Source organism: Drosophila subobscura, chromosome O, assembly GCF_008121235.1.
Source record: "Drosophila subobscura isolate 14011-0131.10 chromosome O, UCBerk_Dsub_1.0, whole genome shotgun sequence".
Lineage (NCBI taxonomy): Eukaryota > Metazoa > Arthropoda > Insecta > Diptera > Drosophilidae > Drosophila > Drosophila subobscura.
This window is the reverse complement of record NC_048533.1, coordinates 1659718-1686227: the sequence shown is the minus strand read 5'-3', so window position 1 is coordinate 1686227 and position 26510 is coordinate 1659718. Positions and strand designations below refer to the sequence as shown.

The following is a 26510-nucleotide window of genomic DNA, read 5'->3' as shown; positions in this document are numbered from 1 at the left end:
AAGTTTAGGGTATTTAAGAGTCGTGGATCCATGTCGGCTCCATGTAGGGACACATCCAGAAAGCCACAGATGAATATTTATCAAAGTAAGCCAGTGGCAGTGCCATGTGGCTGTGGCACGCTGGTTATTGTTATTCGAAATAAATATACATAGAGCTGACATTATAAATAACCTCGTTATCCCAAGCTTGAATATGATTTTGACAAATTAGGTTTAGTCATTGTGTGCTGCCCGTTGCCCACAAGTGGAGGGGCCATGCAGAGAAGCCATTTGGTTATTTTTAGGAGAGCTCCAGCGGTATCGTATCCGACGGTGGCACGAACAAGTACGAAAAGCAAAATATTGTACAATCCATAAACAAAGATGCTGCTGAGCTTCTGACGAAAAGCCATCAGGCCATGTCCTGTGTGTCTCGTCGTGTACATGCATGAGCAGCGCCCTTGCGGGGTGGTGGGCTCTGACGGGACGGGGACGGGGACGGGGAGTGGACTCGTCATCCTCAATACTTGTGAAAATTTATTGACCAAATTTCGTCGAGGGATGAACCTTACAACGAGCATATTCAATTTAGCCGCCAGTTCCCCGCCAGTCTCTCGCCACAAAAGCTTCTCCTACCTCCTCCACCGTCCTCTGGTCTCCTCCGCCAGGGCTCGGGAAACATCAAAGGGGAGGGTCGGGACCATACAGGGTTGGGATGTATGGATGGATGGATGGGATGGTCGGTCACACACCTGCATCCATGCCTTCTGCAGGGAGACGTCGACGCCAACGCCAACGCCAAAGCCGACGCCATTATCCTCTAATAAATATTGATTTCGGTGTAATAAAAAGACATGACAGAAGCCAACAACATCCTTGACGGCATTAACGGCCACCGGGAGATTGCTTAGAGGGACGGCGGGCGCCGTGATGGAAGAGGAGACAGGTAACGAAATATGTGGATTAGGCACGAGCGCTCCCTTGCAGCAAAGAGCGGCGAGGACAGGCAGAATAAACCGCCTAAAAATGTTTGCAACAAATCCGAAAAATTATTCAAAATTAAATATAACTACCGCATTGAAATTATGTAAATTCTGTACCGTTTCCACCGCAACTCACTCGCCTCCCGCTTGCTATCCCTGTTATTAGTCATTTTGAAAACGTGCCGTCTTGGCCAGGGCATGGGAGGAGTGTGTGGAGGGGAGTGGAGGGGAGGCCTTGAGCCGGACTCCCGTGTTTCGAGGTTACGGTATGTTTGGGTCGCACCAGACCCGCACCACATGGAGATAAATATGGAAATGTCATGTTTACAAGCTCTGGCAATAAATGCGATGCCAGTCGTCGCAGGAGAGTGGACCGAGGAACGCACACATTCCTCTTCCTCTCTGTTTCGCTTCAGACTAAGAGAGGGAAATTGCGAAAGAGAAAATTTCCCCAACAAGCGAGACACTTCAAACATTTTAAGTGTAAAATTGGAAAAAACCTCCAAGGTGGTACTGACTGAGGTCCGGGTATACAAGTTGTGACGCGTACGGAGCGCCTCACAAGCGTTCCTACTCGATCAATTTCGTTTGCTGCTTCATGCTACGGGCGCGCGGTGATATTACCTCAAATGCTACACGGCTTCGACAATGCCGGGGCCAGCGGTGAAGTCGTCGCCGCTGGGGACTCAGCCGAAAAAAAGTGGCAAAAAACTTTGGATTTAAATATCGAAGTCTCAAGATATTTTTCTCAGTTTTAGTTTGCATAAGCTTTATTGAACTATAACTAACTTACTAAATTTGTGATCTGAGACTCCAGCAGAGTCGAGACTTCTGCCTGGGTTCTGCCCTTCGATAGCAGGGACTCGATCTAAGACGACGCTTGGCGAAAAGAGAATCGAGACCCCGCGCGCTCCCTCTCTCTACGGGGCAACATCACATGTGTGTATGTGAGGTGTGGCCCAGCTGGCCCATGGACAGCAGCGGCTAACGGCGGAAAACTAGAAAAACAGTAATAGCAGAATGACTTTAAAGGTGGTCTTAAACGATGCATCGGACTCAAGTAGAGCTTTCACGTATGTAAGGATTCACGCTTTGTTCACACGATGCATCATTTGGCATACATCTTGGATCATTGCTGAGGGCAGAACGAGAGAGACATAGCTCCAAGCCACATGACAGCGCAAATATCTATATTCTGATATTTGATATTCTGTGAATCACTGCGATGGTTTGCGTGAAAGGAAATTGTAAGCATCGCACGTACACATGATTCCTTGAGTCCGATGCATCATCTAAAGTCCCCTTAACAGCGGATCAACAACAAAGAAAAAGAGAAACGGCAGAGAGTCAGAGAATAATAATCGCAGTAGCCATCCGCAACTCATAGCCAGCAATCAGTCGATATCGAGCCCGTATGTAGCTTTTAAATTATTTGTTTAAGTCATTTCCAGTCTGCCCCGATTTTATATAATTATTAAACACGCAAATACAAATTATCTCGATTAAGGAACATTTCCAAAACCTTTTTCGAATCTCTACCCATCTAGTTTACATTGTTTTGGATATTTATATTTTGGGCACACATAAAAGCGACAATCAATAATCCAAATTGGGCATCCAAATCAATTTTTGTTTTCAACGTGCCGTTCCCGTGCATCAGAGCACGATCGCTCCGCCAGCAATCGCGTGAGTATCTGCACCCAGGCAGCCAAAGCGGTTGCACTTTTCAGAGCTGATGGCATTAGTTCCATCAAGCTTTCCATAAGTCACGGCAGCAGCAGGGCGGCAATCAATTTCCACACCTCGGTGCCTCTTATATTGGCAATTCAAGATGATGAGCACGGAACGCCTTGCGCATCTGTTGCTTGCTCTGATCTGGATCTGGTTTTGCTCTGCAGTGGGATATGCCGACGGCCTCGAGAATGGACTAGCCCGAACCCCTCCAATGGGCTGGATGCCGTTCGAGAGATTCCAATGTACTGTTGACTGTGTTCACTACCCTAGGGATTGCATCAGGTGAGTCACTCTGTCTGCTCCAACTGCTATTCATCGTCCTCTTTGCAGTGAGTCGCTCTTCAAGCGCACAGCAGATCTGCTAGTGTCCGAGGGCTATGCGGCCATGGGATTCCAGTACTTGATAATCGACGACTGCTGGATGGAAAGTTTTCGCGATACGATCACTCAAAAGCTCCTTCCCGACAGGGAGCGTTTTCCCAGCGGAATGGCCGCCCTGTCCCACTACGTAAGAGTTCAGGTTTTCCGTGTTGAAGAGTAGACGGCAGCATTCATCCACAGATTCATGGACGAGGCCTGAAGTTTGGGATATACCACGATGTGGGGAGGAAGACTTGTATGTTCGGGGGTCCTGGGGCTCTGGGGCACTTTCAACTCGATGCCCAGACCTTCGCCGACTGGGGCGCTGACTATGTCAAGTTGGACGGCTGCTATGCCACTGGATACGAACGGGACACAGGGTACCCCGCCTTTGGCAAGGCCATGAACCGGACTGGTCGGCAAATGGTCTACTCCTGCAGTTGGCCGTTCTACAAAGAGAAGGTGGGTACAACTCCGAGGTATGTATGTACATGGAGATAACTCCTCCGCCCTTAGCCTGATTACAGGTTAATAGCGAAGCACTGCAATCTCTGGCGGTTTGCAACGGACATCAAGGACTCGTACACATCAGTCTTTGAAATAATGGAACTCTACCGCAGAAACCAGCAGCAGTTGTTGGCCCACGCTGGCCCAGGTCGATGGAATGACCCGGATATGGTAGGTATTCCATGACTTGCAAGTATTTACCAGTAAAACTACTTCCCTCCATCCAGCTGGTCTTGGGCAATTTCCATCTGAGCTACGATGCCAGCCGATTGCAGCTGGCCATATGGTCGGTGATCGCGGCTCCGCTGATAATGACCAATGACTTGGAGACTGTGCGTCCCGAAATAAAGCAACTTCTGCAAAACCGGTCAGTCACCATATATGGTTCCACTCTGATTCATTCCCGTAATACTCATTCCTGCTTGCAGAGAGATCATAGCTATAAATCAGGACTTGCTTGGGATACCGGGCAGGTGCGTGAGGACATCGAAACACTTCCAGGTAAGTCGATCACTCGGAAAAGACACTCCACATGAATCCTTCTGATCTGCAGGTCTGGCTACGTCCAGTCACACCAGTCAACGACCTTGGCAGGCACTCCTTTGCAGTGGCTTTTGTCAATCGGGGGAACTTCTCCCACTGCCCCTTGTGCCCTCGCCAATTCCAAGTCGTCTTGGAGCATCTAGGCCTGGACAGCCCCACGGGCTATTATGTTGTGGTAGGACCAACTGCAAAGCTAAGCGGAGAGTCCCTAGTCCGCACTCTCGGCTTTTGTTTTTTGCAGGACCTGTTCAAGAGCAGTCGACACCTGGGAATGTTCAAGCCGAACGACGCCTTCAGCACTCGAATCAATCCAGAGGGAGTTACGTTCTACAAGTTCACAGTTGCACCACTCCTCTGACTGTCATAAATACAGCCATGAATACATCAGTCACCTAAAGTTTAGGGTATTTAAGAGTCGTGGATCCATGTCGGCTCCATGTAGGGACACATCCAGAAAGCCACAGATGAATATTTATCAAAGTAAGCCAGTGGCAGTGCCATGTGGCTGTGGCACGCTGGTTATTGTTATTCGAAATAAATATACATAGAGCTGACATTATAAATAACCTCGTTATCCCAAGCTTGAATATGATTTTGACAAATTAGGTTTAGTCATTGTGTGCTGCCCGTTGCCCACAAGTGGAGGGGCCATGCAGAGAAGCCATTTGGTTATTTTTAGGAGAGCTCCAGCGGTATCGTATCCGACGGTGGCACGAACAAGTACGAAAAGCAAAATATTGTACAATCCATAAACAAAGATGCTGCTGAGCTTCTGACGAAAAGCCATCAGGCCATGTCCTGTGTGTCTCGTCGTGTACATGCATGAGCAGCGCCCTTGCGGGGTGGTGGGCTCTGACGGGACGGGGACGGGGACGGGGAGTGGACTCGTCATCCTCAATACTTGTGAAAATTTATTGACCAAATTTCGTCGAGGGATGAACCTTACAACGAGCATATTCAATTTAGCCGCCAGTTCCCCGCCAGTCTCTCGCCACAAAAGCTTCTCCTACCTCCTCCACCGTCCTCTGGTCTCCTCCGCCAGGGCTCGGGAAACATCAAAGGGGAGGGTCGGGACCATACAGGGTTGGGATGTATGGATGGATGGATGGGATGGTCGGTCACACACCTGCATCCATGCCTTCTGCAGGGAGACGTCGACGCCAACGCCAACGCCAAAGCCGACGCCATTATCCTCTAATAAATATTGATTTCGGTGTAATAAAAAGACATGACAGAAGCCAACAACATCCTTGACGGCATTAACGGCCACCGGGAGATTGCTTAGAGGGACGGCGGGCGCCGTGATGGAAGAGGAGACAGGTAACGAAATATGTGGATTAGGCACGAGCGCTCCCTTGCAGCAAAGAGCGGCGAGGACAGGCAGAATAAACCGCCTAAAAATGTTTGCAACAAATCCGAAAAATTATTCAAAATTAAATATAACTACCGCATTGAAATTATGTAAATTCTGTACCGTTTCCACCGCAACTCACTCGCCTCCCGCTTGCTATCCCTGTTATTAGTCATTTTGAAAACGTGCCGTCTTGGCCAGGGCATGGGAGGAGTGTGTGGAGGGGAGTGGAGGGGAGGCCTTGAGCCGGACTCCCGTGTTTCGAGGTTACGGTATGTTTGGGTCGCACCAGACCCGCACCACATGGAGATAAATATGGAAATGTCATGTTTACAAGCTCTGGCAATAAATGCGATGCCAGTCGTCGCAGGAGAGTGGACCGAGGAACGCACACATTCCTCTTCCTCTCTGTTTCGCTTCAGACTAAGAGAGGGAAATTGCGAAAGAGAAAATTTCCCCAACAAGCGAGACACTTCAACATGCCGGCTGACAGTCGCGCTTTTGCTAGGTCTGTGAACCCCGAACACCACTCGAAGTCCTCGCACAAAAGGAACCCAATCACCTGTGACTATGATCATTGTCCGCTTCATTTACAGTGCAATTACAAGTGGATTTGAGACTCGCCTGCACACTATACGCTCGTATTAGCATACCAACATCGATTGGGTCGAGGGTCTTAGTTAGTCAGAGTGTCAGCTGGCAACTGTTGCTTCAGAAAGGAGCACCAGGTGGGAAAGAAGCTCTTCGTTTCCGAATGTAGAGATCGGCCACGACTGCATTGCATGCAATTAACTTTCCATGAACATGGCCAGGCTCATCATAATTAATTCAGGGCTTAGATGCGAGACCAGTTTCCCGGCATCGCATCCACACTTGCGGCATTTTACAGAGACTCCATGGAGGTGAGCGTGAGCTAGCCACGTGCCCGCATAACTTTTTCATTAGCGGTTGGGGGTTTCTTTCCTGATGGGAGTTTCCTGCTGTCCTGCGAGCAAGTCTTAGGACAAGTGGGTGAAAACGACTTTGGCGCTGTCGCAATTAATACACTCTCCACTCCACGCTCCACCCAGCGCAGACTGGATGCCAAGTCCCCGTGGAAGTCCTTAACATTCTTTAATCGCGCCTGCCGTGTGCGCTTTTCTGCAATTGGAATATTTAATGAACCCCCAGGCATCCCTTTCAAAGGCGGAAAAAGTTTGGTGAATAGTTTGATCCAGCTGGAGGATTTTTGGAAATTGGTTTCCTGCACGCCCCTCAGCTAGGTTTAGTTTTTGGTTCGCCAATCGGTACTTTATTTCCACATGCGCATGCTGTCAGACAGACAGACGGACAGTACAGTACAGACAGACAAGTACACACTGAACACTCGTACCGGGGCACACTGGCAGGCTGGCAGGCTGGCACACATACTCGTAGTAATTTCCTGTCCTTCCTGATAACGATGACAACGCCCATGGTGACGCCCACGACTATGACCACGTCTACGACCACGGCGAAGTCCATGTGGACGATGATTTGCTGCAGCAGCAATTTATCAAGCATATAATTCAGACCGTGGTGGGGGTGCGAGTGTTGGCCAGCAGTGAGTGGCAATTAAAGCAAACAACAACAGCGGAGGAGCATAAATAATCCCACAGACACACTCAGCACGCACCCGCACCCGCACCGGGCACATGCCTAGTTCCGTGCGACGGGAGCCACAACGAAGCAGCAACACTTTGGGTCTGTTGCACAAGCGGAGCTGCCTTGGCCCTGCCTCTGCCTCTGCCTCTGCCTCTGCCTGGAACACTGCTGTGGATTTTCTGCAGCACTACTGCGAATCTGTCACTCTGTCCGGCAATCCAAACGAAACCAACGAGTCCAAACGAACCGAACCGAAACGAAACGAAACGAAAAGAAGCCCATTGTCAGCATTTTTGCCCAAGGAACGGGCTGCCGAGCTGACGAAAGAGGCGGAGGCGGGCCGGAGGCAGCGGCGAGACGGGACTCGGTGCGTATGAGCAATTCTATAAAATACCAGCACACGCCAACAGACGTCCAGACAAGGGAAGGCAGTGTCGGAAATTTGGACCAATGCCTTTGTGAACCTCGTTAGCAGTCGCAAAATAAAAGAATCTGCAAAATTAGGAGGCAGAGACAATGACAACAGCCCTCGCTGGTTGTTCGCCCAAAACTCAGAAGTTTCACTCAGCTGCTCATCAGCTGCTCACGTTTTCCCCCAGTTTCCCACAGAGTTATCCGTGCAGGATGCAGAAGTGTAGAGCCATGCAATTGTGCGAGTCGGAGGACAATTAGCAGATTTGAATTCTATCAGGACGAGGCATCTCAACCATCAGGAAGCGACAAATTCTATGGTCGTATTTACTCTACGGGTGTGTCCCATCCAATTACCCTACTGTTTCAGATTGCTGCTACAGCAAATATTTCACAAATATTATTACATTGTTTTTCTTAGCTTTGCTGCAGCTCCATGTGCGTTGACAAATAATTTGCTTCCGGCCTCCGATTCGGCTGCACAAAATCTCACATGTCCGGACCTGACTGGACAGATTGTGGGCAGCCGTGTTCAGCTTAACTCGGCGGAGTTGAATTATATGGGGAGCACAACTTAAATTTCCTGCAATTAATTTACGGGCATAGCACTTGCATTGTACATACATATATACATACATACACCGTACATTCATCTACTTATGTGGCTGGCCTTGAGAGTTCCAAAAGTCAGTAACGTCGGCCATATACAATACATGGCAGCTTTCAAGAGAGAGAGCCAAAAAGAAGGAAGCACTCAGAAATATGTCCGTGTACATGTACGTATGTATGTGTGTATGTATGAATGTATGATGTATGTATGTACATAGGTATGGCACTGGGATTGAGGAATGAAATAAGAAATACACATACGCACTCGCACTCGCACTCGCAGAAACACACAGAAGAAGAGTCTGGGACACATATGGCCAGAGTTTCGGGAAGGCACATCAAACTTTTTGCTGTACGGTTGAATGAGGCAAAATTCAACAAATCATTTATGGCCGATGTCCGGACTGGGGAGGGGCACTGCCCCACTCAAGGAAATCGCCCCTTTAAAGTGCTTAGCCAAACTGTGCAGAAGTCAAACGTGGAGGCGCTCGATCTGAGTGTCTGGGTGTCTGGATGTCCGGCACATGCTCACATGGTATGTCGGTGCGGCAAGTGTCTGCCATGGGTGGGCTGAGCTCCTGGAGAGGTCTGGTGCCGGAGCAGGTCCTTGTGCTGCTGTAATCCTCTTGGAATGGGCGTTGGGAGAGGGCAGAACCTTCGCAGTGGCAGCTCATTACGTGTGCGAAAACTTTGATGGCTCCCACTCAGGTCCATTCTGCTTTTATCCACATTTAATCTCAATCGAGTGAACAGTGGCTCTAACCGCTACCACTCTCAGGGCCAACGCTTTAACTTGTACTTTAAACTCATCACAACGGAATGAGGGAATTAGATCCGAGTCTATCTGGTGTAATGGCTGACCTGCTGGCTCCGACAATAATCTCTTCAACATCAACTGACGGCGATGACGACTACAGACAAGTCGATTGATGCTCTGACTTCTCTGAAAACAATAAGAAGCCATCACCAAATGTTGACCAAAGAAACGGCACTCAGGCCCGACAAAAGGACGATCCTAAGTCCTACATCCTAAATGAAAGGCTAACACTGTTTATGCGTCTGCAAAGGCTCGGTAATCGAAGAGAAAAGGACGCTTTATTCGGCCTAATCCAGGTGATGTTACATCCATCCAAGGACTCATGGAACTAAAAGACACCAAAAATATGCATCAAAGTGTTTACTTGCTTAACCTTCTGCAAAGTGCATTATGGAGTTGGCAGATGATCGTAGAAATTATCTGTATTGTAGAGAACAAGTTCATATTTACCATTTATTTAAATATTTCCCAAAATGATTTACAACTATAATTTTAATGTTTATAAATGTTCATTTGACGCCTTAAGACAATAGGACATACGCCTTAAATTTATTAAAATAAATGGTGAGCAATACGACCACTTAGCGTAGTAATCGTCTGTGGATGCGCCCAAATGGAAACTTCTCAATAGCTTGGTCCATCGATGCCACGATGCCCGTGTCAGAGATATCGGACTCCAGGTGCTGACAGCGCCTCCAACGGCGACAGCTTTGTAAAGTTGGTCGAACGCACCTTTAAACACTTCCGTTTGCCAGATAGCCAGGATCGATGCAGTGTAATGTCGATAATGGGTCGCACAGCTTAGCATTTTGGCAAGCAATTCAACCGATTTACTCTAGAATAAACACCCCCCACAAACAGTGACATCCAGTTTGGGTCGATGACAAGTTCTAGAGCAAGTTTTTGACCCACTCCAGCCACTCCGGAGGGTCAAAAGTTATCAGCCACTTTCCGGACTCTCAGCCGGAACCGTTCCACTTACGGTTGCCGCTATTCTCTCTCGTACTAACGCCAAGGGGATGCCATCAAGAATTAAAACCCTTCGGGAGGCAAATGTAAAACTCGCAACCTGGTCGCAAGGTCGATGGGTTAAGGCCGAGTGGATTCCAAAAACTCTGGGGCTCTTGGACTCCAATCAACAGCAGCTGCACAGACAAATTCGCTGGGCAAGTTTCGGGAAAGTCGGGGAGAGGAGCAACGGAGGAAGCGTCGAGTGGGACGTCAATGAAGGCTGCCAGAAATGAGTGAGAGCTTGTCGAGACAGTGGCTCGACCGAGGAAGTTCAGGCAATGTTCGAGGCGGGAGGAGGACAGGAGAGAAGGTAGGTTGGCAGGGAAGGAATATAAAAATTAGATTGTTGAATAAAACTGCTTGTTCGCCCCGAAACTGGCAACAATAGTTCATTTAGTTGCCACAAGTGTTCGGGCTCTCCCAGACTTACGAGGCGGAAAATGAACAAAAAGCAGTCAAGTAACCCAAGGAACGAAAGACGAAAGACAACAAAGGGCAAAGGTCCAGCGGACGAGGACTAGAGGCAGTCGTTCAAGGCTGGCCGGACACGCAGGAGGCAGCGTGGCAGCATTACAATTGGAACTGGAATCAACGGAAGTCACTCCAGTCTGTGCAATTTAATTTTGTAGTAAATTAAGCAGGGAACAACTTAAAGCAGCATCTGTTGCAAATTCGTGCGAACGTTTGCTCCTTCAGCATTCCATCCGTCGATGAAGCATCCATCCGCTGGCACTGCCTCTCTTCCTATTGTCTCTGTTCGCGGTCAGTGTCTCATTACGGGCTGCCGCAGCAGGTCACAGATACTTGAGTGCCACATTTACAATCTTCAAGGGGGCACCTCTCAATCTTCAGTTTACGCCTTAGCCTCTGCCCCTGCGGGGCGGGGCGGGGAGCTCTTAATCAGCTGGGGCCGGACAAGAGGATGGGCATTAATTACGCGTGCAGCATGCCACGAGTACACTCACATGAGTACCATGATGGTTAGAACGTATAAATAGAAAAACAAGCCAAGGTCTTCATTGATGGAAATGGAAGCCCACCGCCACCGCTACTTAGCCACAAAGCCAAATCATCTCTTTTGTCCGCAGTCCACAGTCCACAGTCCACAGTCTCCAGTGCAGAATTGGGGAGGAGCCCATCTGGGACAAGCTGAAATCATTTTCCCGTATCAGTTCTGCCTGGAGACGGTTGTCTGCGTGCATTCCATTAACGCCTAGCACAGGTCGATTGCTTGGCATCTCCGTCTTCGTCTCCCCAGGGAGACAGCCAGTCCGCAATTGCGGGAAAGTGGCTTCTGATTTCCGCTCTGCGAGCTCCGTTAACCGCAACACAACTTATTGAGTACTCCGAGACACTCGCCACTCGCCACTCGCCTCCTATTCTCCGCCATTCCCATTTGCCTTGTAATTTCAGCTTTCGTCCTGTACTTGGCTCCACCGTAATTGCCGCTCTGTGCGCTGAGCTATGGCGCGGGACTGATGCTGAGGCAGAGGCTGACAGGGGAGACTGCTCGAGCGTTTGCATTCATATCAGCCCCCTGCTGCAGATGCAGCGGGTCTGCTCGCTCGCTTTAATTGCTGTCCAACAAATTAATGCGATTATTTGTACGTGGTGAAAATAATCCGGCTGTAAGCGCATTTGACAGTTTCACGCGCACTCGTGTCCGATGCAACGCGACTTCTCGCCAGTCCCATTCAAGTCCGTGCGGAGCCGAAGCCCCGCGTCACTTCAAAGACCAGACCGAGGGGGTCGGGGCCCGACCGTTGTCACGAATCTTTCATTCCGCCCAGCGTGTAGGCGCAGTCCGCATGCCACTTAAATATTCTGATGGTTGACTCTGACTTTGACGTGGGTAGCATTTATTTTCGTTAGTTCTGTGACGGGGCCCAGGCCTGGGCCCTTTGGTGCTCTTTAATAATACTTCGGTCGGATGACACCGATTTGTGGGCTTAACATCTAAAATCCAACCAATTAATTATGCTAAATTATCTGCCATTGGTTGCAGATCTGTGACAAGCGGAACCTTTTCCACCTCAGTTGCACTGTGGCTCCACAATGGGAAAATGAACATTATTCGAATGGCATTGGCTGTCAGTGCTGCGGCTTAAGCCATTTAAATTATCCGATCTGGAGGTGTTAGTGGTGTTTGAAATGTGCTTTGAAAATTACTCTCTCCATGCGCCTAACCTTATTTGCGTGGTTCAACTGCGGCTTGCACACACACACGTGTGCTCGTATGAGGCTGATGGGCTCGTTTTGGGGCTCGGGAAACAAGTTCCCTAGTTATTTTTGCTTTTGGCAAGGGCAAATCAGATACTCCGATAAGCCCGCAACCCTTCCGTCCACCCAGCTGCCGACTGCAGACTGTCGACTGTCGATGAGCCTAGTCAAACACATTTTGCCTGCCTCAGTGCTTTCGGGCTGCGGAAAGGTTTAACGATATTGGCATAGGAATCCTAGGACCAACCTTTCGCACTCGGTGTCTTAAGAACCCTTGGGCACCCTTCCCCGCGGATCTTTGAACTTTTCAAATTTGTACGCTCCACGGACAGGCATTAACAACTCTGCCGGAGACATTCGTCGCATGCCCGGGACCATCCTATCCCCATTATTCGCTATTAATTTGTACAAGCGCAAACAAAGCTGAGATTACTTTGCATACTGCATGCCACCGGGAAGAGTCGGCAACAGTCGGCAACAGTCGTCCACAGTCGGACGGCGAGGATGGATGGAGGAAGGATAATGATTAAAGAAACCCCTTATGCGAAATCAAACACCCGGGGACATCAATCCCATGTGCGCATACATAATTGACGACGAATTCGGATTCACTTTAATCTTTGCTCTGATTCTGATTCTGATTCTGATTCGGATTTGTTTTGCTTCTTTCTGAAATCCTTCGAGTGTGTTCCTGTTTTGTTCGCATATCTGCTCATGAAAGATTTACATTTCTTCAACGCAGCTCCGCACAGCAGAGGGAAGGGCCTGTCTCTACCTCCATCTCCGATTGCGATTCCCATTCCGGTTCCGCCTCCGTGGCAACAGCTCAGAGAGTCAGCCTCCAACGGAGGTAGCTTAGGCGCCACCGCAGCTGTGGCAGTGTCGCCATTGTTTGTCTTTAAACACATTTCACCGCGTCGTCTGCCGTTGGTTGTCTTTGAATAGGTACACGGATACTCGTTCCCCTCTGGGAGTCTCTCCAAAAGGCACTTTTAAGAAATTGTATAAATCACACAGAAAGCACTGCAGTTCTTTATTCATTAATAACGAAAAAGCCAAACTGAGCTTTAAGCAAGCCATGCCCATGTATACAGCCACAGGACGAGGACGAGGACGAGGCCGAGGCCGAGGACGAGGGCCAGCCCACGGCATCAGTTGACTTGACGCGGGCCTCGCTTCAGTGGCAACCCGCTCGCGGTTTGATCAACGTCATTTTTCGATTCGATGATTAATTGAACGAAATTCAATATTCACAATTGAATTACTGCTGCCTGGGTTGGCGTTGGCTGGCATTGTTCGGGCTCAAACAATGCCCGGGTCCCTCGAAGCCCTCAGTCCCAGCGACCCGACGCGTCGGTGCCATTGCCGGCGGTGATGTCGCCGCTGCCGTGCTTGTTGTTGTTCATTTTCTGTGGCACACTCGAAGGAGGGCAAGAGGCCAACAGCAAAGGAGCTTAAACTCAACCGCAAAAGAATATTCTCATACGTACGTATATAAATTTCTCATTTTTTGGGACAGTGCAGCAAGTTTCCAAAGAGGCAAGTAACAACAGTAGATACAACCTTCAACCGGCCCATCATCAATCAGAAATAATGCTTCGTTTCTGTCCGGCATGTACAATCGGTGTGCAATCGGTCGAGCTGAAGGTCCCAGCATTCAGATGGAAAGTATTTCACTGTCGAGTACTGCAGTCCAGTCAGTTTTACCCAGGCCCAAATACAGACCAGCTCTATGCGGAAGTGATGCCAATGCAAGTCGAAACATGGAAAATCCATAAGCCTGAAAATGTTTCGCATTGTTCCACCCATCCCCTGCACTTCGGAAGAGCATATTTGAATCAGTTTTCTAGTAGTGATTGGGTAGGGATGCGTTCGGTCCAATGCATTTCAAGAGCGCCCAGATCCCAAATCCAAATCAAAATGGAGAAGTATTCCCGAACTCGTGCAGCAAAACTCAAATTTAGTTCATTAAACAAACTTATGTTTCGTGATTCATCCTGTTCGACGAACCTACAATAATGCTCGAGTATGTAAACGGGTATTCACGAATGTACCATGTGCCATGGGGTCACCAGTGTACCAGTGTCCCAGTGTCCCAGCTCCCCAGTGTAACATGGTGGGTGGATGGTGCGGGGGTGTTCCGTGGATGTTGCGTGGATGTTGCGTGGATGTTGCGTGGATGTTGCGTGGATGTTGCGTGGATGGTGGGGGATGGTGGGGAGCATGCAAGAGGCAAGAGTCAACATTTGTGTGCGCAATAAATGGGAATTATGCAATAAACTTTTTACCGAAGGAGCGAAACGGTTAAACTTGCCCTGCTGCCAGCTGATTTCCGAACAAACGAATCAATCGTTTGGGCAATGCCAAAGTCCTGGTGCACATCTGAGTCGGTGTCTGTAGTATAAAGCTGTTGTAATGACACAAAGCTAAAAATCGAGAGCGGCGACAAAGCTAACACCGAAACGCAACTCAAAAGAGGGCCGCCGGCGCTCAGTCGAGATCCGCGCTCACTCGCACATCCGTTTCCGGCTCGGCTTTTTCTCCACCACCCACGCCAGCCCTGGCCCTGGCCCTGGCCCTTTAGTCGTAAAATTACAACTGCGCCACTTTTGGCTCTTACGGTGCCATAAATCGAAACAAAAGTGTCGTTTAGCAATTGAGAACGAAAAACAGAAACGAAATCATGGACCTAGGACTCTGACCCCAGGACGAACATTCCCTGCGTAGGGTCGATGTCGATGTTGATGTTGATGTCGGTGCCCCTCCCATGCCGTTGGCCTCATCCCAGCTGGTGCAGATGAGAGAACTCTTCATCCGAATTATAAATTCAAGTGGAGGGAAAATGTTAACGGCCTGTTATGACTTTTAGTGGGAGCCCGGATGCCCGGCAGTCACAGTGGCAATCCCAACCGCCATGCTCGCCATTCGCAGCTCCGTTTGGTCGGACTGGGTCCGGTGTCCGGCGTTCGGCGTTCGTCGTAATGAAATTAAATCACAGCCTGACCGCACTGAGAGCCCAGTTCCGGGCACCGTCTCAACCGAATTGGTTACATGCCATCAGTGGCCAGCAAGTGGCCGACGCCTCACCAACACTTAATTACTTTAGACACGTGACATCTTAATCCTTTTGGCCGCCCCGGCTGCGACCGACCGAAAACCATCCTTTCGATGAAGCCACTAATCGATGTGGGTCGAAACTCAAATTCATTCTTCCTGGGCAGGGCGCGCGGAGACCCGAACAACCGTCAATCCCCGCGAAGGGTGGCCAACTGAGAGGAACCGCAAATCTGTGCTCAAAATCCCTGCTTGGCCCAATACCGCTTCTGAGGGAATCAATCAGCAACCGCAAATGCCAAACATCAGGCATTAGCATATTAATTTCATAATTTCTCCGAAGAAGCACCCTGAGCTCTTCCGTTTTGATAAAGGGCATCAAATCACATCCGTGGTATCCAATCCCATAGAATTCATTTAATTAGTAATTTGTTACATTGCCTACAAACATAACAGTGTTAATATTGTAAATATTTCATTAAAGCAAATACATTCGGCCATTGCTTTGTCTACTCCCACATTCCGAGTACATTGCCTGGACTCTTGAAGGAGTTTCCTCTTTCATCTCATGAGAATGAAAACAAAGCAGTTTATTTCTCGACTGCTTGAAGTTCTCTATTTCGAGGATTCACTTTGGGAGAACGTGCGAATAATGAACCCTACTGAATATTCGATTGAACATCTTCTGTGGCGCGACTGCTCGCGCTCAGAGTAAATGGGAAATGCGGAGGACCACCACAAAGGGGCGCGTGTCGGGCTCCACAGGTCCGCAGGAAAGCTGAGCATTTCGGAGCATTTCGTTTAATCACTGCACTATTATTAATCATTCAATTGTAATCCCCCGGCAATTATGTTAATGCGCAGCACATTTTCAATTAACCGAAACAGCGAGCACAGGACGCACTTTGCGAAGCCGCAGAGGCATGTGTGCGATGTGCTAATGGAGCAGCAGGAGGTCACACACGCACTCCTGGGTGACTTGGAATTTCGGAGAAAAGTTCCATTTCAAAATACCTCTGTGCTCCGATTAACCACGACTTGGTTCGACCTTGAACGAGCTACAGTGGGAGCAATCTCCTTCGATCCGCTCAAAGCTCGTGAGGTCGTGTTAAACGCTTCCTCGAACTTCATCCAAAAGATTGCGACAATCCGCTACGAATTGCGCCCTCTAAGGGTACATTTTAAGAAAACGAATTAACATAATACCCCGTTTATGACCGATTGCCAGCCAAGCAACCGAACCTCGTCTCGGGGTACTTAAGCAGAGTCACATTATGAATGGCATGCCACTTGGCGATGTTTTGTTGTTGATTGTGTTTACGGAGAGAGAGTGCACACAGAGCCAGGGACAATGCTTTGGAGTGGTGTCTCTTAATATTCAAACGTCAAAATGTTAATTTCCTCGTATCTGCAGCAACTTTTAAGCGAATTTCCCATAAAAGCGAAAACTTTTCACATAAACGACTGCGACCCAGACCCACTCATGCTCGGAGACTTACAGCCCCACACACTCGGGCGCTGTCACACAAAATTGCTCTGCATTTACATACTCGTATTTGCGGAAACATAATTGTCTCCTCGACATTCTCAGTTCGTCCTGTGTCCGTGCCTGTGCCTGTGCCTGAAACAAAAGTATTGCCTTGGCCATGAGCGCGTCCGAGAATAAAATTTCAATGCTAATGAGCTCTGCTCCCCTTCGTCTGCTAGAGATAATTTTCATCTGCCTCCTCTACATTTCGACTCCTCTGCCAATATCGAAACCAAGAACCGAGCAGAGATAATAAATTGTAAGAACACTTTCATTAGCACCGACAATTCTGTTCACCTTTATTTGATGTAGTTCTGTTCGATTAAAAATAATAATTTTGTGTGTACTATCTAAGTAGAGATCGGTGAAAGCTCGAAGGACGGCATCTTCCCCTTCATAAGCAGCTTTACAGACCGAACAGCAAACCAAGGTAGGTTGGGTTGTTTGGAGAGTCTGCGTTGCTTTTTTCGCATGGCGATCCGCCCAGAGCAATCCATTTGTTTGTTTGAAATGCACTCATACACAAATTGCAATGCCTTTCAACGTGTGCATTTGGCAAACACATAAACTTTGTCGGACTGTGTGTGGCTGGAAGGAGTCGAATGCCGGGCCGGCCCTGTCTCCCTATCTGCACGCAGCTTCAAGGGACAGAAATGCAGAAATGCAAATCAAAGTTCGCAAGTTTGGCCCTGGGTCTCCCTCCCCAAGTGCGGAACTTGCACCTGGGGGGCACTTGCTCGTGCGCTGCACCGACATTTATTCTCGTATATAAATATATGGATATGTCAGTTGCAGGTATACAGATATCTAAATTGTTGGCCTCGAGTGGAGGATGGAGGCGCCAGAGCACCGGTGATTCAACTCATAAGGGTAATCGATTTTCGATTACCAGCAAGGAGCAGCCGGAAGCCCCGCACAGAGCACAGTGCGCAGTGCACAGCTCCTAGTCCAGAAGCTCAAATTGAAATTCCGACCTGGACACCTCCGTCGATGAACTTCAGTCACGGTCTGTTGCTGAGGTCCTTCTTGGAATGTTGTGTCGAGATAAAAGTGGCAAACTGCAGCTTTCGACGAGTGTTGCTCTTGCAACACGCACCCTTGCTCCCTTGCACCCTTGCCACGGGACGACTGCAGATGCATTGACACGTGTATTTCGTTATCGATGGGGCAGCAGCATTGATATAAATTTCAAATGCATTTCGAATGGGTTTCAGGCCGACTCGGGACCACAAAAGGGGCCCAGGTCGCAGTGACTGTTTACGAGCATTGGCCAGGTCGACAATTGGTTGAAGTTAGCATTTGGCTGAGGATTATTGAAAAATAGAAACAAGCCAAATTAAATTTCGGCTTCCCACGAACGTGACGGCAATGCAAATGGCCACAGAAACAAAAGCCTGCGGCAGGCCGTTGCGGGGCGCGGTAGCCCACGTGACAATGTGCGGAAATGTCCTTAAAGCGATATGCAATGCGAGTAGGTAGCTTGTACATATGTACATAAGTATGTAGGAGAGGAAATCCCTGCCAATGCTTTGGAATATTTACTACAGTGGGCCATTCACTTTTATTCTGCTGCGGCTAGGAATCGTGATAGTTACAGTCCGATTCTCCATTATACCCAAGAGGCCATTTGAATTGAGGACCAAAGTGGCAGAATATTCTGGGATATTCCACACTAAATTTATGAGTTTAAATACTTTTCCGGCTTCTCTCCGATACACAATGGGAAGTCGCTTAAAACTGCCTCGGACACCCCACCCCACCCAGACACTATTAAAGTCAGTAGGAAATCGGCAGAGACTGCTTCATCATCAAGCGGCAGTCGATAGTCGTCAGGGGAGAGCGGACAGCCAACAGCATTGTCGATGTCATTGTCGGTAGCATTTTAATTGCGCCAAGCAAGGACATTGTCGCAATTTGAATGACACAAAGCCAGAACGAGCGTACAATTTACGCACTGTGGGTGCCTGACTGTGACTGATGCTGGGCGACCCAGCAGCTCCCATCATATGCAATCACTTGCGGTATGCGTGTCCCGCTCGACTGCTTCAGTGTCGACACTGGGGACCTGTGCCCACGCACATGTACATGCATACATATGTATGAACATATACATTGTACATATGTATACTTGCATGTGATGACCAAGTTCTGCGTTGCCTCGCATTTGGAATGCAAATCAACAATGCCGATTGGGAGCACGACCGATCCACTCCACGCTTTTTGTGCATGCTCTCGACTCGAGCACTGCATTTGTCGAAGACTTTAAGCAACGAGCACACAACGGCCAGTGCCAAAAATTAACGGCGAATGTCTCGAATGCTAAATAGTTCGAATAGTTGTTCCGCCGGATGCTGGAGGCTTTGATTTCATGCAACTGCAAAGACCCAGACATGGGCCATAACAATTTTGGCCAGATTATTGCAGCTTACAGACCGTAGGCTTATCCGACCTACGTTCCCATGCGAAGTAGTTATTTTCAGGAGCAAGCATCGCCAAAGAGGTAGGCTACACGGAGATGGTTTTGAACATTGAATATTTATATTTGAATATGTATGCAAGAAGGCTAGCTCAGTGCACAAGCGCGGACCACCCCAAGAGAGAGCAGAGAGCGGAGATGAGATGGGTCAAAGAGGAGATCGCGAGAGAGAGAGAGAGAGAGAGAGAGCGTGGAAGCGTCATACGCCAGAGAGAGAGAGAGAGAGAGAGAGAGCTGTCGGCAATCCGTTGTCAGTTGGGTGAAGTTGGGCAGTCGTGTTTAGCGTCGATATCAGTAGAGAAAAAGTAGTAATTAGTAAGCCAGTTTGAATATGTCAAAGAGATAATTAATTGACACGCCCATTGCATGTTAAATATAACCCGATAAGCTCTCTTTAAATAAACCTATCCCACATGTACATATATTGCAGTGGGAATATTCCAGTGTCGAAATTCACTGTCGCGGCTGTGACAGTGCGGGGGTGGAAAAGCTAGGAGAGCCGTACCGATCGTGAGAGAGATCGCAGGCCCGCTCTCAGAGCGCTGTCAGAGAGCCCTAACAGCCCCATGAAGCAACTATAAAGGAGGCCTCGTCGGTGGCAGAGTTACTCGCTGCTTTTTCTTACTGTCAGTGCTCGTTTGCTTGTCAACGCGGAAGGTTACAGCGAGAGCCCTTTCGCTCGCACTTTTCACTCGTACAAATTTCTTAATATTGCCGACGAGACCTCCTTATAGTTTCTTCATGAACAGCCCTTCATGGTTGTGCCACAGGCTGTTAGCGGGCCGCCAGCGCTGCTCACCTGAAGAATGTATAATATTTATTTTCCATTGTCCAGTCTTCGCTAAGCTCATCAAATTGATTGAAAGGATTCAAATGAATTGAGTTGGTAAAATGTTAAAATGTGTAGAGAAATGGATTTGCAAGTTCATAAAATAGCGTGTTCTGCGAGTGTTCCACAAGAGTTCTAGAGTGAGCTGAATGCCGTTTCACTTGAGTTGAGTTGAGTTGAGTTGCCTTCAGCCAATTGCCAAAGCGATTTTCGTTTACTTTAGATTTCGTTTATGGACGCGAGTTGTGCGCTTTCTGTTAATTACTTTGACAGCAATTAAAGTTGTCCCTGCAGTGCATCCAGCAACCAAGTAGTAACTTTGGCAGAACTTTCACTGCCAAATGGCGTTTAAAGGACTGCACATACACTTGATGAGCACTCTCCGAGATGGAAGTCGGAAGTCCTTAACTGCAGCCGGAAGGAGGTTGCAGTTGGAGGCAAAGTTTGCCAACGAGCCTCAATATATGCCAATTAATCACTTCCAATGCCAGCTTGCCCTATGGCAGCACACGACAGGACGATATTCGGGGACAACACAACAGTATTATTCAGAGGATATGTGTCAGGTCGCGTCGAGTGCAGACGGGTGTGATATGACAGGCCAGGCCAGGCCACGACTCAGTAGTTTGACTCAACTTGAAGGATTTGGGGGAGCCCCACGCTGCTGCTTTGTCTCTTCCCCTCTCCCACCGGACTCTGATCAGAGGGTGGGGAGTGCCTGGCGCCAACATGAAATTAATAGAGAGCCCTGCGCCATCATCCGCAACTTCTTCGCTCTGATGTCAAATTCATTGCTGAGCGGACACAATTCGAAGCGGCTGCGGGTTGCCGGGTCGGCGGGTCGGCGGGTTGCCGCATAAATTTACAAGATGAAACACAAATATTACGAGTATTGCATCAGGAGCAGTAACGACATAAACTAATTTGTAGTGGAAATCAAGTTGCCGTTTGGGGCAATAGCCATGTAGCCATGTAGCCATTCCGCCATTTCCTTCATGGCCATATCCAATATTAAATCAGATATGTACGACTTCGTATGGCGAAAAACTTCGTTCCCGGCGGGGAAGCCCCACATCTACATCGTGGCCGGGCCCACGCATACACCAAAGACAATATAATAATTGGCAAGGCAACAAAATGCCTTTGTGATGCCCATAAAAATGGAGAATTGTGGGCCAGCCCATTGGATGGGGCCAGAGGGGGCCAGCCAGCCAGAGAAGCTGTTGGGGCCTCGGAAGCCCAAACGGGCAATCGAAACGGAAGAGACCAGCCTCATCATTATGGAAGAAAATTGTTTTTGAAAAAGTAAATCGAAGACAAAATGACCAACAGCCGCCGGCATGACAACGCCGCAATGGCCTAAATGAGACAGACAAATAGCCCCGAACAAGGAGGGGCCAGGACGAACAAGGGGCTGGGATGTCCCGATCCGATGGCCGATGGCCGATGGTCGATGCCCGACGCTCGTCAACCGATGGCCGACTGCGATGGGTTAGCGCATTTATTTTTGGTCTTTGGGCTAAAAGTTTATTCAGCTGTGAAAAATTCCCTTAAATTGTTTGTTGTCGCTCGGATGGGTGGCTGGTGAAAAAAAGAATTTAACTTTGAGTTTCAGTCGAGCATAAATTCCATAAACATTGCTATTAATTTCCCCATACAATGCAAATTAAGCCAAACACCCAACCCCAACCCCAACACCAACACCGACAGCCCATCCGAGCGGGAAGCGGAACCCACCCAGGACAGCTTCCGGGGAATGCAACATGCAAAGTCCATTTGTTTCGGCACTCCCAATGCTCCTTGTGCCTACTTGGCATCCAAGTGCTCCGCGGCACGCCAAATGCCACCTAAGACGATAAGAACTCTTCAATATTTCTCGACAGCCTCGAGGCCCAAAGCCACCAGCTCTGCCATAAGCGAACTCTTCAATTTCAGTTTTAATGCCAAGGCGCAGCACGATTGTCCCCGTGGCTCCCGTGGATATTGAGAAGGCAGAGCTCAAAAAACGCATGCATGGAGAGTCGTTAGCCCAATACGACACTCTTTATGCACACTCGGGCAATCACATTCGCATTCGCCTTCGCCTTCGCATTCCTATTCCCATACCCAGTCCAGCCACAGTCTCCGTAATGTAGTTTTCTGATGCCGACGCACGTGTGACAGGTGGCGAGGCAGGGACGCCCCGAGGGGTAAATTGAAAGGAAACGCAGGGCAAAGCGATTTCATTAAAGCTCGTCAAATATTAAAGCGCATTCGGGGTGGGATGAGAGGGGACAGGGGGAGGAGGAGGAGGAGGAGCCAGCGTTGGCAACACGTCGGTGGTAGGCTGGCAGGCTGGCAGGCTGGCAGACTGATGGAACGGGCAGGTTGGGGGTGCTTGGTGTTGTTGTCCTTACGGCTGGGCTGGCGTGGTTGTCGTACGTGGTACGTAACGTCTCCGCTGTCATCTCGAGGGCGACAGCGAGTTTCCCGATGTTTTCATTCCCTTTGTGCTCGCTGAAGTCATCTTTTATTTCATTTCGTCTCTTAAGTGTCAGAGCATGGAACGGACAATATAATTTACATTCAGTATGCAAATGGACCCGCCGCCCCACACGCACAAAACACAGCCCAGCAACCCGACGAAGCCGGCCCGGGCGGACATGTATCCGTGTGGCGCAATAGCGTTCGGAAATGGCAAATTTACAATAAAAATACAAAAGTTTGAATACGTATTGTTGTAGAAGGCAAGCCAGGCCCTGTGGCACTTGCTGTGGCGACGGGCACGTCGACTCCCTACACACTCTGGTCGGAGCCCGTTACAGCGGAACATATCAGTTTTCGTTCGGGAACTTGTGGCCACACTGGTTTTAGACCTTTTCCATTTCACAACAGAAACAAGGAAGGAGGTTAAAGGTGAAGATTGTATTTCTGCTTGTACTCACTGATGAACAATAAGAGGACAACTACATTAATACTTCAATTCATCCAAGTGGTTTGCTTAATAAAAACCAAGGAGTAGCAGCCACAATGCGAACACGCTTGCTCCGATTGAGTCCATTCTCCTCCTTGTGGAAGTTTTTATACCCGGTACTCGAAGACTAAATGGGGTATATTGTATTTGTGCGGATAACGGTTGTATGTAACGCACAGAAGGAAACGTATCCGACCCCATAAAGTATATATATTCTTGATCAGCATCAATAGCCGACTCGATTGAGCCATGTCTGTCTGTCCGTCTGTCCGTCCGTCTGTCCGTCCGTCTGTCTGACCGTCTTGTTTGTCGGCTAGTTCTCAGAGACTATAAGAGCTAGAGCCACCAAATTTTGGCACCAGACTGCTGTATGCTCACACTGAAACCAGTGTATTTCAAAAATGAGCCCCGCCCCCTTCCGCCACCGAAAAAGCGCGAAAACCTCCCAAATCTACAATTTTGAAGATAGCTGAAAACCAAAAACACCAAATTGGGATACGATTGGATCATTATTATAGCCACAATGAAGAAATTAATTTGCAGTGACCAAACCCACTCCGTCCCGCAGCATTCACACTCTGCTTCGCGCTGTTAATGGCCTCTGCCCCTCACACGTCTCTGCCTCTGCCGCGACTCTGCAAAGTGTGTCTCTAGGGGAGGGTGGCGAGCTGAAGGAGCGTGTTGGCGTGAGTAGTTTTGATGTATGTAGAGGACAGATGAAGAAAAAATGTAAAATTTGACAAATAACCGCTCAAGTGCAGATGTAGTACTGAGTGCCGGGTATAAAAGTTGTGACGCGTAAGAAGCGTCTCACACGTCCCTTATCGTTTTGATAATATTTGAGCCAGTGGCCCACTCGTTGAATCGGGTGCCCAGCATCCCAGGCAAGTTCCCATAACTTGGCATGCATTGGTGTTATAAGTATTGCAGGAACCGACTCTAACAACTGACTTTTATTGACTTTAACTCTCGCCCAGCCACTGATCGAAGTGCATCACATTCATTATATTTGCATATTGTGGACTACATAACAGGGAGCAGAGAAAATATTTAGCGACCGACTGACAATGCCAACAATGGCGGCGAGCGTTGGGCCCATTTGCAGTTTTAAGTTTCATTAATTTACTCTCGGTCCCGCCGCTCTGGCTAACTGTCGCTGCCACTGTCGGCGAGGTGGCAGCACAAAAACAGTCTGCAATGTCAATATTTTGGAGCAGGCTGTTGCTCTGGTCCTGGCTCCCAGCTCCCAGCTGCCAGCAACACGTCGCAATGCAAAACGAGCAGCACGCTGGCTCAACCTTCCAACTACATGATGCCCCTTAAATATCGTTCAAATATCCTGCTTGAATTTGATGTTTCCACTGCTGCTAGGATTGCCCGTTCACTGCCTAAGCCGATGATTACGCTGATGATTCTCTAACGTGTCCACGTGCTGCATGGACTCTGAAATTCTTGTTTTTGCTGGTTATATCCACAAGCACCCGACGAGTACGGGGTGCAATACGCTGCGAAGAAAAACAGTCTGGAAAAGCCCCTTCTGCGTCCGTGCCTAGAGCGGCAGTTGCAAAAGGAAAACACAAATAGGCTGGCAGGGAAGAGCGGGGCGAGGCGCAACGAGCAAAGAGGAGCCCCACAGACGAAACAATGTCGGTCTCGCCACCGCCACCGCGCCCGCTTCCGCGCCCACCAGTACCCAGTACACAGTACCCGGCGCGCCGAGAAGGCAAGTAAAACAAAGTAAAGCCACCCCCGGCCAACGCAAGCACAAACAGCCGTGGTCATTCGATAAAAATCGGAACCACTAGCCGCACCAAAAACCATGGTAGAAAGAGAGTAAAAAGAGCAAGGAAATTCGCGGCGTAAAATTTGTGTGCCTGCTACAAGTCCCTCTCGGGATAATTTTAATTAACGTCGCACTGTGCACACTGCATCACACCCACTCGCGAGCGTAATTAGCGCCAACAGCGCGGTAAGTTGTTTTGGCTGATACAACCCACCAACTGATGTCTCGTGGCTCGGCGTCCCCTGGATCCGTTCCCTAAATGTGCCAGATGAAAGGCCCATCCATTAAACTATTTAAGCATAATCCACAACATATTTTAGGGAATACTTGGAGAGAAGAGAGAGCCGCTGGGAACCTCGATTGGCACAGCTCCTACCGATATATTCGAAATATATTTGTACTTTGCCCGAGGCTAAAATTAGGTTGGTTTTGAGTTTAAGCTTAAGACTAACAGTTTTCATGTTTCTTCAACTTTGACCATATTCAATCACTTTGTATTCTTTGATCTCTTTCGAAATATGTCGTATGTACATACATATGTATATGGCAAGGGTGGCAGCTTTACCGGTACACTGACAAGCATGTGAGCTTATGATTTGTATAACTAAGAAAACATTTTTATTCGTAAGCGCCAGGATGCCGGTGAGCCGATGCACTTCGTTCACTCTAGAGCAGGGCTCGGCACGGCCCTATCCCATGGGTGCGGGACAAGGCGCTGCTGATGCGCTGACCCCACGTACACGCGTATTACAGTGATTCGTACCAATACCAATGTTCCGTTTTGCGAGCGTCTTCACACACAAACGCAAAAACGGCTCGTTAATTGTATGCCCTGCTCTAGAGAATGACAGCAGCGGGACTGGGATCCAACGGAAATAGCATTAGCTGCAGTGGCTTTGACGAGGATCCACTGCGGGATCGAACTTGGAGTTAGTTTCTGTTTTAGAAGGCGTTTGCTGGTCATCTCAGTGGAACGGATTGCAATCGTTGCAGCGAGATAATTATTGTCATGTTGTGAAAGTCCTTGAATATACCATTTGAATACCGTTTTCAAAAGTCCAGGTTGCTTGTTTCGCAGGTTGTCCAACTGGGTGATGGACGAGGATGTTGGCTGTTAAGACTGTACTTTGGCCCAGTAGTCTAGAAAGGGATCCTGATCTGAAGGACTGTAGAGGGTTAACTGGACCATTTTCAATAACCCTTAACAGCGGAGAACGATTGAATGACCAGCACCCCGGACTCAGAGGCAAGCGCACATAAACCTACAATTAAGACAGACTTTTTACATTAACATAAATGTTAAATTCAACAAGCAATTAAAAGCGCCACCTATGGCTGAGTTTTTGCGCCTGAAGCTCAATAATAGAAGGCGCTAAAATAGAGTCTTAACTCGGCAGCGCTGCAGTAGAATGCCCGCTAGAGGGCACCAGCTGTCATTACATTACAAAAGGCACTAGATGGCGGTTTAAATTTCAACAGATTCTTCGCAGATTTTTTGGTTTGGCAAAGTAGTTCTGTTTCTAGGCATATTTATACCCGGTACTCGAAGAGTAAATAGGGTATATTGTATTTGTGGGGAACAACGGTTGTATGTAACGCACACAAGGAAACGTTTCCGACCCCATAGAGTATGTATATTCTTGATCAGCATCAAGAGCCGAGTCGATTGAGCCATGTCTGTCTGTCTGTCTGCCCGTCCGTCTGTCCTTCCGGTTATCTGTCCGTCCGTCTTGATGAGC

At 48.6% G+C, this 26510-nt stretch overlaps 1 protein-coding gene across 1 annotated transcript; it reads left to right on the top strand.

Moving 5' to 3' along the window:
• The first annotated feature begins 2626 nt into the window (after nucleotides 1-2626).
• LOC117896531 (alpha-N-acetylgalactosaminidase-like) lies at nucleotides 2627-4501 on the top strand. Its single transcript, XM_034804904.1, has 8 exons — nucleotides 2627-2978; nucleotides 3027-3204; nucleotides 3258-3518; nucleotides 3573-3734; nucleotides 3791-3930; nucleotides 3992-4064; nucleotides 4117-4281; nucleotides 4348-4501. Exons 1-8 carry the CDS (start codon nucleotides 2794-2796, stop codon nucleotides 4462-4464), a joined length of 1281 nt encoding a protein of 426 aa, XP_034660795.1. The 5' UTR covers nucleotides 2627-2793; the 3' UTR covers nucleotides 4465-4501.
• Nucleotides 4502-26510: the final 22009 nt, after the last annotated feature.